General features: G+C 34.4%; 1 protein-coding gene across 3 annotated transcripts; it reads right to left on the bottom strand.

The window, feature by feature from the left end:
* Positions 1–2,922: 2,922 nt before the first annotated feature.
* On the bottom strand, positions 2,923–17,064 carry LOC100249520 (amine oxidase [copper-containing] zeta, peroxisomal). 3 transcript variants are annotated; one of them, XM_019218174.2, is made up of 13 exons: positions 16,415–17,063; positions 14,771–14,880; positions 14,485–14,623; positions 14,318–14,400; positions 13,615–13,727; positions 13,180–13,510; positions 12,868–13,083; positions 12,508–12,744; positions 11,998–12,183; positions 8,446–8,586; positions 4,793–5,061; positions 3,543–3,624; positions 2,923–3,247 (listed from the first exon to the last, which is right to left on the bottom strand). In XM_019218174.2, exons 1-13 carry the CDS (start codon positions 16,623–16,625, stop codon positions 3,125–3,127), a joined length of 2,241 nt encoding a protein of 746 aa, XP_019073719.1. In that variant the 5' UTR covers positions 16,626–17,063; the 3' UTR covers positions 2,923–3,124. The 3 variants fall into 3 exon arrangements, with proteins under 3 accessions (XP_019073719.1, XP_010646479.1, XP_002273532.2); XM_010648177.3 differs by adding an exon at positions 15,439–15,513 and having other exon boundaries at positions 14,318–14,623; positions 16,415–16,527; XM_002273496.5 differs by having other exon boundaries at positions 14,318–14,623; positions 16,415–17,064.
* Positions 17,065–18,989: the final 1,925 nt, after the last annotated feature.

Genomic DNA, 18,989 nt, shown 5'->3' with positions numbered 1-18,989 from the left:
AGATTGAGGAGCTCTTCTGAGAAATGTGCTACTTAAGTCCAAATTATTGTTAGGCTTCTTAGATTCTATGACTGAAACCCCGTTTGTTTAGTAGGAAAGGGGACAGAATACCTCTATTTCACTAATTTCTTGATAATATTTATATATCCTACTATTTAATAAAACATAACAAAATTTAAAACCGATGTTTGTTTTATTAGCAATTTTTGGGTTTGGAAATTATTGGCTTATGTTGACATACCATGGAAGCCATTGTGTTAGCTTGTCCATGTGGTTTTCTTCCTAACAAAGGGTTTATCCCTTTCATCCCCTTAGGATTGCCAATAGACCCTTCCTAGTTCCCACTAGGATTACTATAATTTTCTCTTTCTTTGTATTACAACGGAATGCGTCCACTCTCTCCACATCCTACATTGTTCTAATGTGGGGCGTCAAGTCTGAAAAACTACCTCTATTTTAATCTTCCGAAGATCTGGCCAACTCCAACACATGTCTACCTTTCTATTTTTGTTCAACATTATTTAATTGTGAGCTATGACAGTTACTACATTCTGAAACTGCAGTGGAAATGGAATCGGTACGTCTTTCCGTGGGCTAGCCTTAGAATTTACTCAAAACAATTTTCATTACTCGGGGTCTAATACTAGTTCAGTTATTTGTGATTGATAGACCAGGGTATGCCTTCTAGATCTTTCACTTGAAACGTATTTTACTTTCATGCTTTGCTTCTTTTCCTTGTGTCTTGGTAAACAGCCAGTGAATATTAGTGGGATAAATATACTTAGAAAAATTTTAAGGTATCGAATCATACTTACCGAACATATATTTTGGACGGTCAAAAGTGTACGATGAAATATAGAATGTTGAATAAAAATATAAATAATGTATAAATAATGAGGTAAAAATATATATATATATATATATATATATATATATATATATATATATATATAAATGTATATGTGATATGACGGGATTAATTATGATTTGATTAATTTACGTGCATTTTTTTTTGGTAGGTATCGATTGAAAGTATGATTGGACCCATATATTTATTTGCTTAATAGGAGTTTGTGTCATTGGAGGGAACTTTTCTCTGGGCAACAATCGAACGTAAACGTCGCATGGGCCGGGTCTCCAGTGTAGTCAAATTCAATCCATTTAATGTACTTTGAGCAGCGTAGTGGCTCAACTGGTGCTACCTGGCAAAGTGTAGATCACAAAAATAGGTGTTCTTCGTACGGTTACCAAAAGAAGTAATTCAAATTCAAAGCAGAAATGATAAATACAGGGGAAACTAAACTTGCGGTTTCTGCCACCATTCCATCGTTGAAAATGAACAAAAAAACACGTAAAGGTAATAAAATAATTCATTTAAATTCAAATGGGAAATAATGAATACAAGAAAAGCCAAACCTCTAGTTTCTGCCACCATTCCACTAGCAGTCCATTGCAACCAAATATTAGCGGACACATCTTTTCTCACAATTCACTGTCATAATAATAATAATAAAACCTTAAGGAGTAGTTCAGTTGATCCGACCTTGGGTTTGATCCTCAATGGTCATCATTCGAATCTTCTTAGAATCACCTTAAGGGGTAGTTCAGTTGGTCCGACTTTATATTTGGTCCTCAATGGTCATCATTCGAATCTTCTCAGGACCACCTTAAGGGGTAGTTCAGTTGGTCCGACTTTAGATTTACTCCTCAATGGTCATCATTTGAATCTTCTCAGGGCCATTAAAGGTTTATCCGATCGTTAACTTTTGGGATTAATCGAGGTGCGTATAAGTTGGCCCGGATATCTACGATTATCAAAATAATAATTATTAATATTATTTTAGACAACATCAAAATTTTAATCTTTCATGTGGGACTATACATTTGATTTTGAATAAAAGATGGTGTTATTATTAAACACCAAATAACAGACCTTTGATAGCCCATTACACAACCTACGTCTTTAAAGATTTTTCTGTTACTGTTTTTATCGCTGTTATAATAATTATTTCTCATTTTACGGTTATAGTGTGAAAAGATTAAGGTGAGATCCAAAAAAGAAAATATTATTCAGGGAAAAACAGTAAACCTATGAAATATCTGATGTTGTTTCATTTTTTCCACTTCAATAAATCCTAATTTTCCAAACTAGGACTGACGTAAGTTGTTCCAGGTTCAGGGAGATTGGTCACCACAATATTTGAAAATAATCTAATATTCAGCTCTAAAGGGTTTAAATTTGGATGTTGATCAGGGAAGACAAACCCAATACCAAATAAATCTTACTCATGTTCCTAAAATACAGCTTGTCACTGTACCACGCATTTTTGCCACTAGATTCCAAGTTGAAAGCTGTAACTGTATAGATATAGTCTGTTTTAAGTTTAAGGGGTTCTCATGATTTTAAAACGTGTCTTAGGGTTAAGAGAAATTTTTACATATATGGCATTAAAAACTTTTGTTATATCCCACATCGGATAGGGGATAAGTTTTTTTGTGCTATATATGTAGAGATTTTTCTTAACCTTATAGATGCGTTTTAAAACCATGAGAACCCCTTAAGCTTAGAGTGGATAATATCTACATGATTAACTGTAGACCATTATGTGGGGGTTAGATTAAAAACAAAAATAGGAGGGTATTTGATAAGTAAGTATGGACTTTTCTTAATCATATAAATGTGTTTTAAAGCAAACAATATTTAAACGATACGAGTGCGAATCGTTACAAAAACTGGTAGGCTTGATAGGTACCAGGCTTGGCTACTTGAATCTCAAAAATCCATACCAACCAGCTGAATTTAGATTCTTTTAACAATAAACATTGCCAAAAACTTCCTTTTATTTAGCAAGATAACTATGCAACAAAACTACCAAAATAGCCATTTTTAATTAGGAGACGGTGCTGCGGAAGATCAGACCATGACAAACAAACAAATAGTCACATGATTATGCAAACAGGCAATTCGATACTTGAAAATCGTATGGCATGACGTTTTGGGCCAATGGCTTGATTATTTGGCTACTGTCAAGACATCAAATGAAGCCGGCTAAATTATTTGGCCTCCCCCAAAATAATAGAAACACACTGAATAAGGTAGGATCCAACCCTGCTTAACATCCTTTCAGAGCTTTGCTAGTAATCCATTCTGGATAGGCTTCCCCGTCACCCCATTGTCCTTTAGGTCCAGCTCACATGTGCTGGGAGGGACATCCACCGCTGGTGAGCAGTTAAAGAACCCATGAGGCTGTGCCACAAACAGCAACGGATAATTGTTATTAATCTATAATTTCTTCAAAATTCACAATAATATAAATACCCATATTGTTATTAATGCACGGCTGCTTCCTATGACAAACAGGACCATAAATATCCCCTAACTCTGTTTTTTTTTTTTTTTTTGACTTCCCTATTTAGCTCCTGTCTCAATTAGCAAAAACTCTTAGGAGCATGGAAAGGCTATTATGTTCAAACACATGACTCAGATGAAGAATTGGATTACAGCATCAAAAAAATTTATGTTAAATGATGTATGAAAATACCATGAGCCTAAAACCAATGTGCTCCACTGGCATGACAGGCCAGTCTTCCAGGCGAGGAATGTGTGTCACTCCAAATACATACCTGCGATCATTCAGCAACATTATCAGACATCACCCTAATCTAAATTCACAAAATCATATCAAAAATAGAAAATAAAGAAATATTTTTTTATTTCATTATCTAAGGAATCTTCATTTTTCCTCCACAATGTCCAACTCATCAGTACAAGTGTTTTTCATTTCACTTCATTACTGCCACCAACAAAAAAAAAAACCCTATTTACTGTTTGTTGTGGCGGACAACAAATTTCATCACTAGCACTCTTTTAATGTGAAACTTTGTATCATTTTAAGCGGAAAATCTTTCTTAAAAATGGCCTGTTGCTTCCATCACTCTCTTCATGATCAACAATCCTAGATGTTGCATGGAAACTTCCAAATGAGTGGAGTACCCATACCCCAACACTATAATCCTACAATGGTCCAAAATTTTCTTTTTTTATTTCCACTGCATCAGCTGAGCTCTAGTGTGGAAGGAATGCTCATACCACCTACATAAAGTTTCTAAGTGAATAACACCACAAAGCTGAAAGCTCAATAAGCCATTGTTCTACATATAATTTTTTTTTGATCGGTATGATTCACAAAATATAGAATAATTAGTTCCATGAACTTCTATAAATTATCTTCATAATATTCTGTAAATATACTACCAATTCCTTGAATCCTAATTCTTTTGACATTGCCAAATATGATACTCCATCAATCCATGTTAAATTAGAATGTAGCCTGCCTACCTCCCTCTACTGCAATTATTACCTTATCACAACCCAGGCAAATAATAGCTACATTTTAAAATGAAATAGATGAGGCATAAGGGATTCTCAACAAAAATCAACATTATTCTATGGCATATATGCACAAAGAAAGTAACATTACTGGAAAAGGTGAAACTGTGAAAACCATATAACTCTATCGAAGAAAGTGTCCATTCTAATGATCTACATGGCAGCTACTAAGATTTTGAAAGTCTAAGCCTATGATATCAATTGTTTCATGTATAATTTACAGTAACATGTACAGCCCATACATAATATAAATTTATATAGCTAAAAGAAAAATGGTCTCATGTACAAACATCGGCAAATAACTTCCAGCACAAATGAAAAATTCACACACCACAGTTCCACCCATAGAACCAGCAATCCCATCATTTATTTTAGATAAAAAGAAAGGGAGAAAAAACTAACCAAAGAACTATGTCTGTTTCTTCCAACGATCTATTCTGGTTAACCCAAGTAGCCAATCCCTCCCCCACACGTGGATTTTGATTAGGAAACTCTCCTCCTGGATACATCTCATCACGTGCATAAGGTGTGACCCAAAGATTATGCTTCAAGAAAGCAGCTCTTCTCAAAAATTTTGCCTCAGAACCAGCTAATGGTAAACAATTTGAACCAGGTACCAGCTTGTAACCTGTTAGCTGCCCAGTCCTGTTGACAGTTCTTGTGTTTCTGATCTGAATGATAAAACATCATACATGAACAAGAAGTTAATTTAATGACTTCAAATGTACAAAGAATGGATATTCCATCCACCTTAAACACCCAATCAGGAAACAGAAAAACCAGACAGAAGAAAAAAGAGAAGGGGTTAAGAGACAAATATTCCAGGAATCAAGTAAAGCGTAAACCATGTCACAACCAAGACCAATCAATATCCGAATGGAACGGATGCGAACTTCTCCCAGAATGGTTTCCGATGTGAAATCAAATTCATAGGTGTGTGTGCATGTATATATATACATATATGAAATTCAAAGGAGAAATATAAATATTGATAGGATTTGATTCACTTCAAACCCTCCATTTTTTGAAAGGCTGAGCAATCATGCCTTTGTTTCCATAAAAAAATATGCATGATAAGATATATGAAACCCTTTAAGTTGGATTGAAACAGTAATTGGAGACTGAGTTTCAACATGTGAATTTTGTTCATGAGTAAGATTATTAATTTCAACATGTAAAAGTAAAACTAAGTCTCTGAAAAGTTGACAAATAAGCATAAGTGTCATTGATGCAGGATTTATTCACAAATAACACGACAAGGAAGATTGAAATTCTGAGAGTTAAGACAAAACATCATAAGTGCATTGATCCAGGATCTCTCCAACCCAGCACTCTAGCTATTTAAAAACCTAATAAAAGGAACTGAAAAGACTAATAAAAATCTATTCACTACTGCTACAGCAACATGAACAGCATTGAGAAATAAGTCACATGTCAGTAATATGGACTACCTAGGTTATTACAAGTTAACCCAACAATAGAATCCATTACAAAAATTTCACTATAACAAATATCTCAAATAAACTATTTGCCACTTTCTTGTAGTTGTGCTCTGTGTCCAGTGGGAAAAGGAAGCAACCCTCAAATTATTAAAACTCTCTAGTGTATATTAATTTTGGCCCTACAAAAGATTTACAAGATACAGTTTAAATTGGATGGAGGAAATGGGAAAAAGGAAGAAAAATTAAGGGGGAAATTAGGAGGGAGGGAAAGGGAAATTCAGAAGAAAATGAAACAAATGTCTTCCAAGTCTATGACTCTAAGAAGAAAATGTCTCCTATAAATAGATGTCTCCAACAAGTCTACAACTTTAACAAAGAAGAGAACTAGAGATCTCTTGTAATTCTAAAAATAAAATAGAATATCAGTGGGAGGAAGAAAAAGATGGGAAAAAGGGGTTAGAGTCTAATGGTGATTATCTCATGTAAAGATCACAAAATATAACTTTGATAGATGATAATATATAGTCTTTTATCATATATTTTGAATAATTACATATATGGTGAAGATACTTATTATTTTCCTTCTTAACACTATTATTCAGAGAGCCAACTTCCCAGTTTCTCTCTTATTAATATTACTATCATTAAGCCAAGAGGCCTACTCTTTTTCTACGTGTGAAGAAGTAATTAACCCTATATCATGATCATAACTAATCTTATGACAAAAACAAAATGGTAATTCACAAGTCTATCTCACAATTAGCTGCTTCTGCCTGAATCATTATAATCCATTTATTAAGTTCCATGTTTTTATGAAAGCAATCACCTTACCTATCAAAAAAATAAAATGAAAGCAATCACCTCAATTTCTCCCTTCTTTTCCAGAACTATTTGCCTATTTTAAATATTAAAAAAAAAAAACCAATTTTATCTAATGCATAGTAGAAAAAATAATCATAAACAAACTGACAAAAACGTCATTTTCCCACTCCACTTCCCCATACTTCTCAGGTTCTCTCTTCCCACATCCTTGAACTTCTTGCATCTGGATATGTTATCATTTTATACTATTGACATTAAAAAAAATAGAGACCACCTTTTTGGTGCATTCTTTGCAAAGGTGCATTCTTTGCAAAGGAAATGGAGACTCGATTGACCACCTTTTTCTTCATTGTCCCGTTACCATTGGACTTTGGCACAGGTTGTTCAATCTAGTAGGTTTGATTTAGGTCCCTCCAAGGAGCCTTGAGGACATGTTGGTTATTTCTTTTAAAGGCTTGGGGAACTCATTAAGAGGCAAGACACTTTGACAAATTGCTTGCCTTACTTTGATTTGGATGGTGTGGCAAGAAAGAAACAATAGGATCTTTGAGGATAAAGGGAGAACGGAAGAGATGGTTTGGGATTTGATCCGGTTTTATTATTCTCTATGGGCTTCTTGTACTGAAGCTTTTAGAGGAGTTCCTCTAAGCATTCTACAACTCAATTGGATTGGGGTTTGCGTTTCAAGAGTTTGAAGATTGATGGGGTTTCTTTTGTTTTTAGAGTTCTATTGTTGGGTGTTTTTCCTTGGTATTTGTGTAGGAAGGACCTCTCATCCTTCCTTTGGTTTTTTCTCTTTCTATTGTCTCTTTTTTCTCTCCTGTATTTGTTCTTTTATTAATATAATCTTCTTCGTTTCTGATAAAAAAAAAAAGAAAAAAAAAAAGAAATTAGAAATAAAAATATTAATTATAAATTTGTTATCTTACTCTTCACTCAGCTAACAAGTTTGCACATGCTTCCCATGTAAATACTAAGTATGAATGTCTATATCTATCTATTTCTCTATCCATCTATCTATATATATGTATGTATGTGTGCTTTTCCTGTTTGCAATTTTGGATATATATTAAATTTCAGGTTTTTTAAATAGCTTTTGCACTATTAGTTTGGGCCCTTCAAGTGAAAATTATTGGTTCTATCCTTGCTTGCATCAGTCATTTTAAATATGAAACTGCAAGCAAGGGTTAATACAATCAATTTATAGAACATTCAGTATAGACTCAGAGAGGCGATATTCAGAAAATTTTTCTGAGTCATACAACTACCGTGGCATGCTAATATAGAAAACAATATGGAAAGAAGCAGTGGATCCTCTTTCTTTTTTGCAGTATTTTTTCATGCTTCAAAATACATCTTATTTCATAATAGACTATTGATATATATGACACTAATTTGAATAAATATAACCTAACATATAATTCAGTATCATGCTCTGTAACCTCCAAGAAACCCAAACAAAACTGCATAACTACTACCCTTATTCCGCCTCATCTCCAGTGTGCCACTTACAATGGCAAATACCAAAACATATTTTATCTGAACATTTCAAAACATGTAGAGAACACAGGTTAAACACAACAAATATGTGCACAGGTATGGGATTAAACAGATTGTTATATTTCATTCTAAATGGGATACCCTTGTTAAAAATGCTACTTTACAGAATAAGACGAGACATAGACCATGTTTGCTTGTCAGTTAAATATGCCTTCAGAGGAGTGGGAGTGGTTGGGGTTGGGAGGGGAGAGAGAATGGAAAGAAAAAATTCTATAAGATATGGAAACTTACAATCCAGTGTCGGGCAGATAAAGGATTGCAATCACGCATTGCTTGCATTTCAGACCTAAGCAGTTTCTCTTCAGCATAGAATGCATTGTTATGAACATTATTCTTCCCTGGTTCTTCAACTTTAACATTGACCTCAACAACCTATAGAAAAAATGCTCAAATCATCATCAATGTGAACATATATGGTAATATTTTCTTTAAGTGAATAATGATATCAATATTGAATAAAAGAAAAAAGATGTAAAAGGGAAATTTGCACCAAATGGAGCACTGTGAGGTCAGTAAAACATCAACCAAAACAAAGCCTAAGTTCCATAAATCAGCAACATCAACACAATTTCTGTGACCCTTTCCATCTTTTAGCAGAAACCACTAATCTTTTTGTGGATCTGAGAACCCACTTGACTAAAAAGTCAACATGAAATGAAAGCTCCAAAACAATGTGGATAACAGGGGCTAACCTCCAAGGACTGCAAAGTTTACCTACAATCCACAGCATCACAGGAGTTTCTCCCCATTGACAATTTATGGAAAGTATTATGTTCTCAAGTTGAAAGAGAACTTTAAGTCAAATCAACATCTTGGAGAATCATAAAACACTTCAAATGACATTCAAATGCAATAGGCATGGGATGCATCAGGAGCCCCATCTGTGATCAATTTTACCCTCCAAACACAATGAACAGCCTATAACATATGTTCAACTAAAAAAGGCATGCATATTAAGGTTTTGACATATTTATGGCTTCTGTCACTGAGAGTTGGCATTCCAATTCTTGGATTTTGATGTGAAAAATTCTCTGTTGCATTGTAGGTGGCATTTGAGGGATAGGGAGGCCCAAAAATGTTGAAATGTCAACTGGGGATAGATCATTGGATTCCATTAATTCTAAATGTTTGTACACATGATGATAGAGAGTACAAACATCATGTTGAAAAGAGTACCAGCAATTCCATTGTCTACATTAGAGAGAACAAAGGAAGGAAACTTAAAACTATGGATTTCTCCATAAAATTTGGAAGAATATATTGTTCTGATTGCATTGAGATATTTGTTGTCAGGATTATTCTCTTAAGATTTTTTCTTAATCAGTAACAGTTGATTGTAAATGAGATTCTTCTGATATTGGTGGTTATATTCTATATTTTTTATGTCATTTTTCATAAGCATCTATGAGTTGGTTTCTCTCCTCCCAGTAGATGCAGGCACATTACCAGAAAATTCATATTATCCTGTTCTGAATTGTGTTTATATTTATTTATTGGATTTTGTAGAAAGATCATTCTCTTTAATGTTTTTTATGGTTGACAAAGAAATCAATGATAAGTTTGGAAGAAATAAAAAAAATTCTGGGGACAAGAAAAAATGCGACACCTGTTCTCGGTGTAGTCATTGCAATAAATTTGGGCATGCAAAAGATCAGTGTTGGATCCATTACCCTCTTCTAAGACTGCAGTTTGATAAATACAATGTTAGCACACCGGATATTTCAATCTGAATTGCTCAACTTGTCTAACTTCTTCAATAGCTTATTAAGTTTGATACTTTATTCTTTGACTCTTCTCTACTCAAGCTGCAGACAAATTTTCATGTCTTTCTATCCAAACTTCTTAATCATGATACTTAGGTTGTCAATTTGGGTGCCAAACACCATATGACAAATAATCTATATTGTTTATTAGATTTTACATCAAAATCCAGCAAACAAGTTCTCTCTAGTAAATGGCGCTTCTGTTCTTCTCCATAGTCATGGTACAATTAATTTCTTTGTTAATTACTCCAGTTCAAAAGTTCCCTATATTCTATTTTCACTACTCAACTCTTATCCATTGGAAAAATCACTAAGATAGTTCATGTCATTTTTTCTCCCACCTCTAGTATATTGGGAAAAAAATGTCGAAGTCATTTATCTCATGATTTCCTTATGCTCAATTCTATTCTCCTGCACACCCACCCCCCGTGGAAATAGGCAACACCGCCAGACCAAATAAAATCCTTGTTATTCTTTTTTTTTTATCAGAAACGAAGAATAATATATTAATATAAGAACAGATATAGGAGAGATAAAAGAAACAAAAGAAAGAGAAAAAACCACGGGAAGGATGAGACGTCCTTCCTACACAAATTGAACAAAGGAGAAAACTCCCAACAATAGAACTCTAAAAACAATGAGAAACCCCATCAATCTTCAAACTTTTGAAACGCAAACCGCAATCCAATTGAGTTGTAGAACATTTAGAGGAACTCCTCTAAAAGCTTCGGTACAAGAAGCCCATTGAGAAGAATAAAACCGAATCAAATCTCATACCATCTCTTCCGTTCTCCTTTTATCCTCAAAGATCCTATTGTTTCTCTCTTGCCACACCATCCAAATCAAAGTAAGGCAAGCAATTTGCCAAAGTGTCTTGCCTCTTAATGAGTTCCCCAAGCCTTTAAAAGTAATAACCAACATGTCCTCAATACTTCTTGGAGGGACCCAAACCAACCCTACTAGATTGAACAACCTATGCCAGAGTCCAATGGTAACGGGACAATGAAGAAAAAGGTGGTCAATCGACTCTCCATTTCCTCTGCAAAGAATGCACCATTGAGGACAGAGGGCTTTGTAGGGTCTTCTCAATTGCAACTTGTCATTGGTGTTTACCTTCCCATGTGCTACTAACCAAGCGAGGGCCTTAACCTTTGAAGGGACTTTTGAACTCCATAAGAACTTGGCCGGAAGGAACAATATAAGATTTGAGACTTTTGACAAGGCCAAGAAAAAAAATTTCACTGAAAACAATCCTGACGAAGACAAAGACCACGCTCTTGAATCTGATGAAGAAGGAGAGAAAAGCACAGAACTAAGGGAGGACATTAATTTCTGAAGGAGATCAATTTTTGAATCCGTTAGATTGCGGCCAAAGTTAATATACCAACACAGTGGAAAGGAATTGCCAATGACATTTAAGACGGTGAGGTTTTTCACAAAAATAACTCTGTAAAGATCAGCAAATTGAGAACACAAAGTTTGGTTACCCCACCAAATCCTTGTTATTCTTGTGTAGATTATTTTCATATTTATTTTTTTTACAATCTACAATTATGGTAATAGTATTGGTTCTATTAGCAACTGTACTAAGATGCTTTTAGTTTCCCCATCATGCATGTCACCTCGCTAGTTTGTGATTTGACACTTAGGAAACAACACTAATCTATAAAAAGGAAATAGAGCTAGCAAACAATGACTACAGAAATGGAGATTCATCCTTACAAGATAAAATCAAGTCTGAAGGAGGAAAAACAAAAACATACTCTTTATAGGCATAAAGATTAAACCTCAATCAAGCAAAGAAGCTTCATGGCAGAAAAATTGTTAAGAAGTAAACAGATTAAATTAATAACAAGTATGCAATCAGTCAGTGATGAAGAAATGAAAATGTATACTTTAATAGAAAAAAATACCTCATTTAATATTAGACATTGGAAATTTATGAATATTGGAAATCTTACAAAGGAACAATACCAAAGTCATAAAAAAGGAAAGATCCTGAAAACTCTTATAAATTTACCTGATTGAATGTCTCCCCAGGCTTACAATCAACAGCCATGTCCATACGAGCTACAAAGAAGTGCTGATGGACTGGTGCATATAATCCAGGTGCAATAGTTGTACCATATTTTCGGATTTCCCCTGGTTGCAGGGCTCCTAAGCTGAGAATTCCTGTGAGTTTAACCTCAGCTTCAATTTTTCCATCCTGTATCAAGATACAATTAAGGCATTATTGAAGTTTTTAAGTAGCATACCTCAACAGAAAAAGGAAAAAGTAAATAAAAATTCAAAATAGCACCAAAATTAGCAAACAACTTCAAAGAGAAGCAGGAAATACGCTTAAAAACAGCCTGATGTTACCATCAAGCTGGCTACTGAATCTTGTTATAGCACTAAGCAACCATTGTAATTTGTAAAATTTTCTATAAGAAGAAAGTGATAGCTTTGAGATGAGAATAATTTATCTTGCCAATCCGCACAAGAGAAGAAAAATTAAATCCTGAAACAAAATAAGGGAAATTTAACTTGCCTGATAAAAATGCCAGAAGAATCCGTACTCATAGTTTGCAACAGTGCATACAAAAGACACTGTTAGCCTTCTAGAACGACGAACCTCTGCTAGACCTGTTCTCCAATCTTGATGCTTCCATAACATTCCATGATCCTCTTCATGCAAGCAAACACAATTTTCAATTGTTTCGATACCACCAGTGAAATTTGTAAAATGTGCGTCAAAGTACTTGATATATCCTAAGCAATCACAGCCCTGCACCACACAGACATGACCAAAAAAAAAAAAAAAAATCATTATGATTAGCCTGATGTAACTAATATATAACAACAACAATAGTAATACAAAGAAAATCAGCATAGGAGTAAGCACTCTAACCTTCTTTAGAGAATGTGCATTTTTACCCAGCCCATCTTCACCAGCATCAAATGCATTCTTTCTATAATGGGGATCATTTGGATCCCCATAAGGAACCACCATCTCAACGAAACTTAACCTATGGGCCACAGATCTTCGACCTCGACTACCATCAATATATGCAACAGAATAAATAACCAAACCCTCTCTGGGGGTGAAACCAATACGAAAATTCCACTGCCAATGAGGAATAAAAATAAAAATAGATGATAAGCCATATAGCAGGTTGAACTTAGATTTTCCAGTAACCTACTTTCCCAAAAAGGTAATCACCTTCTGCCATTCAACAAAGTACCCATTAACACGAAAGCTAGGTCCTTCAGGTTGAATGATTTGCAAGGGTTTCACATCACTTCGATCAACACCTCCACGTGTCTCACCAGGAGTGTAATTTCTTAGTGGATCAGCTGGAGGTAGGGGAACGAGTTTACGGTCTTCAAACTCAACCACCACCATATTTTGCATATCAACAAGAACATATATACCTTCAACTGGACGAGCATAACCATTTTCCATTGGACAATCACTCTCGGTTCGACAAAAGATAAGTGGTTTCGCAAGTCTACGACTAGGAGCATCAGCATCACTGTGATATCCAACACACCTGTAAAAGAAGCACATACACCAATGTGTAAAAGGAGTTTGCCACATATATTGAGCTTTTTCTCCCAGGATATGCATGTGAAAGAATCTGACAGGGTAACTAACCAGGGATCTACCATCACAAGATCCATATCCTCAATACCCCTTTTCTTCATTGCCTCCCGAAATGGAGGAAAATCCTTTACAACAGCTTCACATTCAGCATATTCTACAGCATCCTATCATTGCAAAGTCAAGGAAGGAAATGGATGTTAAACAAAAGCATATAGAACTTATTTACTAGGAACTAGAAGTGCTTGTAAGGAAGGGAATAAGAAGATAAGGAATCCTATTCAAGAATTGCAGAAAGAATGATAAAAAAAAATAATCAAAATATTATCTTTTAAAATAAACAGTTAAAAATAAACATATCTTATGCCCTGCTGGTTGTTGAGTAGATGTTGGGATAACCCTCTATGTAAGGAGTTCCTTTTGTGTGTGCATGTGTCTCTTGTCTGTATTCATGCATACATGTTTATGTGTCAACCTACTTCAAATCTATCCTTTTGAAAATTAAATCATATGAATCAACTAACATTTTTTTTTTTCAAAAAAAAAAAAAAAAAAAGAAAAGGAAAAACTAGCTTTTGATTCAAAATAAGAGCTCCATATCCAAATCCAATTAAATCAAACAGGAAATCTGACACCAGAACTTTGACTCATTAAATCAAAGTCAATAATATAATCAATTGGCTTTTGAATAATTCTAAAATCTCACAGTGACCAAATAAAAGTTTCAAAATAACGAAAAACGAAAAGAGTACTATACCATAGGAGGCTGGACATCAGCAACAACTTTGGATGAAATGACCTTGCCCCTGTGGTGGCCACCTCGAGTTGCTGCATGCACTTCTGAAAGTTCAACAATCCATATGCTTGTCTCATTTGACCTTTTGTTGTAAACGACAAGTCTAGCTTGCCTTGGAGGAAGCTTACTAGGAATTACTGGTCCACCTTTTGTTCTGGGGAGCAATGATGGCTGGAAAGGAGGGAAGAAATATGCATCTGCCAGTGCAACAACATGTTTTTCTGGTTCCACCAGAACCACTTCAACAAACCGCATGCTATCTCTGACCTAAAAAAATGAGAATCCATTTTACTCTTTCCATGAGCAAATACAAGAATGAGAACAAACCCTATATCAACATTGCAAATAAATTCTTCATTAAATTACAATGCAAAACTAATTCAGTTCAAACATGCGTTTACAGTAGTAAACAACCTCAGGGGTTGCTCCAGCTGCTCTGACAGTTGCCACTGCCACTGAGATTTCAGCAGCGGATAAAGGGTCCAAAGGGTGGCTGGTCTGAGCTCTCAACATGATTGGAATCCCTACACAAGCAAAGAAACAAAATAAATAAGCCATATGACATTGATGCCATTCGACCTATAAACACTTAAGTGGTTAGAGTAGTAGCAATTTAACAATGAAGTTTGGAATTTTGCGGTACATTTCTCCATCTGTCAGGAACTCGATTCGGAAGACAAGAGCTAAGTCGTACTTAGTATCCTCAGAAGCTAGTGAGTAATAAATGAATAAGGAAATGGGAAAAGATACATTTTAGAAGAAATCATGAAATGAATAAGAAAGAATATGAACAAGTAAACACAAATCAGAAGGGAAAAAGATATTTCTGATAGTTTAAACAGCTTCAAAAAGGTAAAGAGAGGAATTTTTTTCTGATTATGAGTAGTTCACTGATAGCTAAATAGCCCAGAGGTAGAAAAACTTACCTGTATAAACATTAAATGAGAGCATTATCTCAATCAAGATAGTAATTTATGTTTATATGAAAACTTCAAGAAAAAAGCAATTTATCTGATAACAGTAAACCTCTGTTTGGATGTTGGAAAGAACAAGGGAAAGGGAAGGAAAATCATGAAAATTACTTAAAGAAATGGATTCCTTGCTCAGGCTGTTGTCAACATTTCCCTTCCTTTCCTTTCCTTTGCCTTTTTATTTCCCTGATCCAGATTGAGCATGAAGTTAAAAGCAATGAGAACATTTGTAATTCTCAATACAAAGCAGTTTACATGATTGCCTGCTAGAACTTAATAAATAATAGACTTGAAAGAAGCAGGCAAATGGAAATTCAGATAACAATGGTCAATTAATCAAATTAGGCAGTGCAGGAAAGAATTTCAATAAAATTAACACCAGATAACAACAAATCAATATGCTCTTAATTTCTGACTCCACAACAAGAACTTGTTCTAAAAGCTAATTGCTTCACATACAGAAAATGAATTGTACACATATTAGGGGGAACATGCAAAGTAACACAATTATGCTCGTGAACTAGAAATTAGTGAAATAGCTGGAGATCTACAACATATATTTTTTTTTTTTCAAGGAAAATCTAAAATGTAGAAATGTACAAACACACAAAATACACAATGATCAGATTCAAACAAACAAAAGATTTAAAGACAGAAAAGCTACCAAAGAGAAAGAAATTAACAAATCTCAGCTCAGTTATGCTAAAGTATTGGAAAAAGAATAAATATGAAGGTTTCGTCATAGATTCTCTATTATTTGCCACCAGAAATAAACAAAGTTAGAGATCAATCATATCAGTAACAGTCTGATTACTCTGACTAATGTTTTTCATTTGCTTGGATACCAAAACAACAATAATTATGTAAAACCTGAGAAAGCAAAAGCCTCCACTTGACTCGTAAAACTAAATCGTTTGATGGAGCTCAGTTTCATCAATTGTCTTGGAAACCAAAAGAAGGAAAAAGGACAACACACAACACAATTTAGTTGTCCATTCCTTGCTCCCGGTTTCCTCAGCAACCAAACAGAGAACAAACACAATCTTCATCCAAAATCAAGATTGAAAGCAAAAATATTCATATATACCTTTGGTAGCAGTAGGATTAGCAGCGGGTTGAGGGAGTGAGTCAACCGAACGAATCAGCGTCGCCACGGTCGCTCTCTTGCTGATCTGATCCTCAGAGGGAGCAGAACCGGCGACGCTCCAGTCCTGCAAGACGTTGGAAGCCTTCCTAACCGGAGCTGGCTTGGCGTCCTCAATGCAACAAGTCGTCGCCTTTTCCGTAGCTGCGGCCATTGTAGAGGGTTAGCAAGCTCACCGAATCCACTGCAGCAATTCTCACTGTAGCAACAATCTTCTGACATACAGCAAATTCTCACAAACCCCTCACTTCCACACTCGCCACACCACTCTCTCTCTATCCCCCACTCTTTCTCGCACTTCCTCTCACTCTACTCTCCCAAGATGAAGTTAAATATAACTGCTGGACAGAGCTAGGGTTTGTTAGGATTGAAATTGATCGACTGAAAAAATAAAGGTGAAAAATCGCAGTCGGAAGTGGGGGAGTCTATAGACGGGAAGGACGGTATTCACGTGCATTTTCGCCTACCAAAACCATGATCTTGTGAGTCAAGGCCACACCAGACCTTATCGCGCGGGTCTAATGAGGACAAATGGGATACGGTGTCTTGCGGATATAGGAGCGTCTACCTGTCAGAAATGTTCGATGAGTGATCAATTATAATTTATGATATTCGCCTCTCAGTTATTATGCATCTACTTCACCGTGGCCTTCTACCATGTCGGTTGCCCACGTTTATAAATTCGCCTTGGTTTGCAATTTTTCCTTTTCAATTTTTTATTCCACATTAATGGCACTTATTTATTTTATTTTTAATTTTTTAATAAAAATATCTTTTTTTAAAAAAGATTATATGTAAATAATCCAAATGTTTAAGAATAATAATGTTAAAAATGAGTCATATATATATATATATATATATATATATATATATATATATATATTATAAATTTATATATTATTTTATTTTTTTTATGCATGGGTTCTTATATCTTTACCGTAATTGTCAGTTCTTTAGACCCTTTAACCAATGATGGAAGTAAAGGTCTTATGTGTAGGTGTTATACCCATAAGGAATTTAGGAGAAAATTGGCTATGATTTTTTGTGGAGTGAAAGTAGTCTTGTGGGTGACAGGTGGATTAGAATAACCCATTAGTTTTTATTTATTTGCAGTAGTTGTAAATCTTTTAGACTCTTGACTCGGATGATGGAACTAAAGTTGTCATGGGTAGACCACCTCACATCGATAGAGACTTTAGGAGAAAATTTGGTAGTGATTTTTTGTGGTGTGGAAGTAGTCTTGTGGAGGTGATATGCGGATTAGAAGGGCATGATACGTGGGATTAAAAAGGGGTGAACCACCTTTGTTTCGGTAAGATGTCATGAGGCGTATTTCTGCCTTTGTAGAAATTATTATTTTTTTGTTGGGTGAAAATGACTTGAATTGATTAGTTTGTTTATAGTGGGTGGTTGGTGGACTTGAATAAAGCAAGTAGGTGGTTTTCTTATCTTATGGCTAGCAAACAGCCAACGCACCAGTTAAAGCATTCAGCTTGTCCAAGTTGTCTTCACTGTTTCGTTTCGGACTCATTCATTTGTCTGATCACAAGCGTTGCCTTTCCATTTCATGGAGGAACTTGATACTACTTAAAAAATCTTATTTGGAGGCGGGTGTGACTGGACATGGGTTGTGCCGTGTCTGAGTTGGCCTCCTTATCACAATGTAAAGGAAATGTTGTTATTGATCTTCGGCTTTTCAAAATATAAGGGGCCATTTCGGGTTTATTTGGTCGGAAAGATAGAAAATTCCTAGTCTATATTTTATTTCTTAAAGGAAATTATTTTTCAAAATATAAAGCTCATTTATAATGTTTGAAAGTGTACCAAATTTTAAAGACTAATTTTTTTCAATAAATTTTTTATATTAATTAATTCAATATTTAAGTTTTAAATTATTTTTAATAATTAGTAGACTCGTTAATGAATTTAAGGTATTGAGTCTTGTTTTATTTGAAATTTATATCTAATGAAAAAAATAAAAAAAAATAAAATTTTATATAAAAGAAAAATAATAGAATTATTTTGAACTAATTTTTATCATAGACTAGTTTTTGTTTATAAATTTATAGTACTAATAGTTACTATTTGGGTTTCAAATTATTTTAAAAATGATTAAACTCACTAAGTCCCATTTAATTTGAAATTTTTTTATTTAGCGAAAAAAATAAAAAATAAAAATGTGTTTCCATGCAGAAGAAAATAGTCATTTTTGACCAATTTTTGTCCATAAAATTTTTATATTAATTAGTTTCAAATTATTTTTAAAAATTATTAGGTTGATAAATGAAATTAACGTATTAAATTTTATTTGATTAAGAATTTGTTTTCTTAGTAAAAAAATATTTACATGAGTACAATTATATGCAAAGATGAAACTAATCAAGACATTCATTTTACAAATTGTTTTCTTAGTAAAAACAAGAGTTGTGTTGGGCTTTATAGCCAATATTTCCAAAAGTTTACCTACAAATAGTGGGAAATATTTATCTTTAGTGGCACGGATTAACAAATTGTTCCT

The sequence above is a fragment of the Vitis vinifera genome, chromosome 1, assembly GCF_030704535.1.
Source record: "Vitis vinifera cultivar Pinot Noir 40024 chromosome 1, ASM3070453v1".
NCBI lineage: Eukaryota > Viridiplantae > Streptophyta > Magnoliopsida > Vitales > Vitaceae > Vitis > Vitis vinifera.
The sequence above is the reverse complement of the archived record's forward strand: the minus strand, read 5'-3'. Positions and strand labels throughout refer to the sequence as shown.

Coding starts and splice junctions, on each gene's coding strand:
- LOC100249520 (XM_002273496.5), bottom strand. CDS start 16,625: ATGGCCGCAGCTACGGAAAAGGCGACGACTTGTTGCATTGAGGACGCC. Junction 12,745..12,867: donor ATGCACATTCTCTAAAGAAG/GTTAGAGTGCTT, acceptor TGTGTGGTGCAG/GGCTGTGATTGCTTAGGATA. Junction 12,184..12,507: donor TCTTCTGGCATTTTTATCAG/GCAAGTTAAATT, acceptor ATCTTGATACAG/GATGGAAAAATTGAAGCTGA.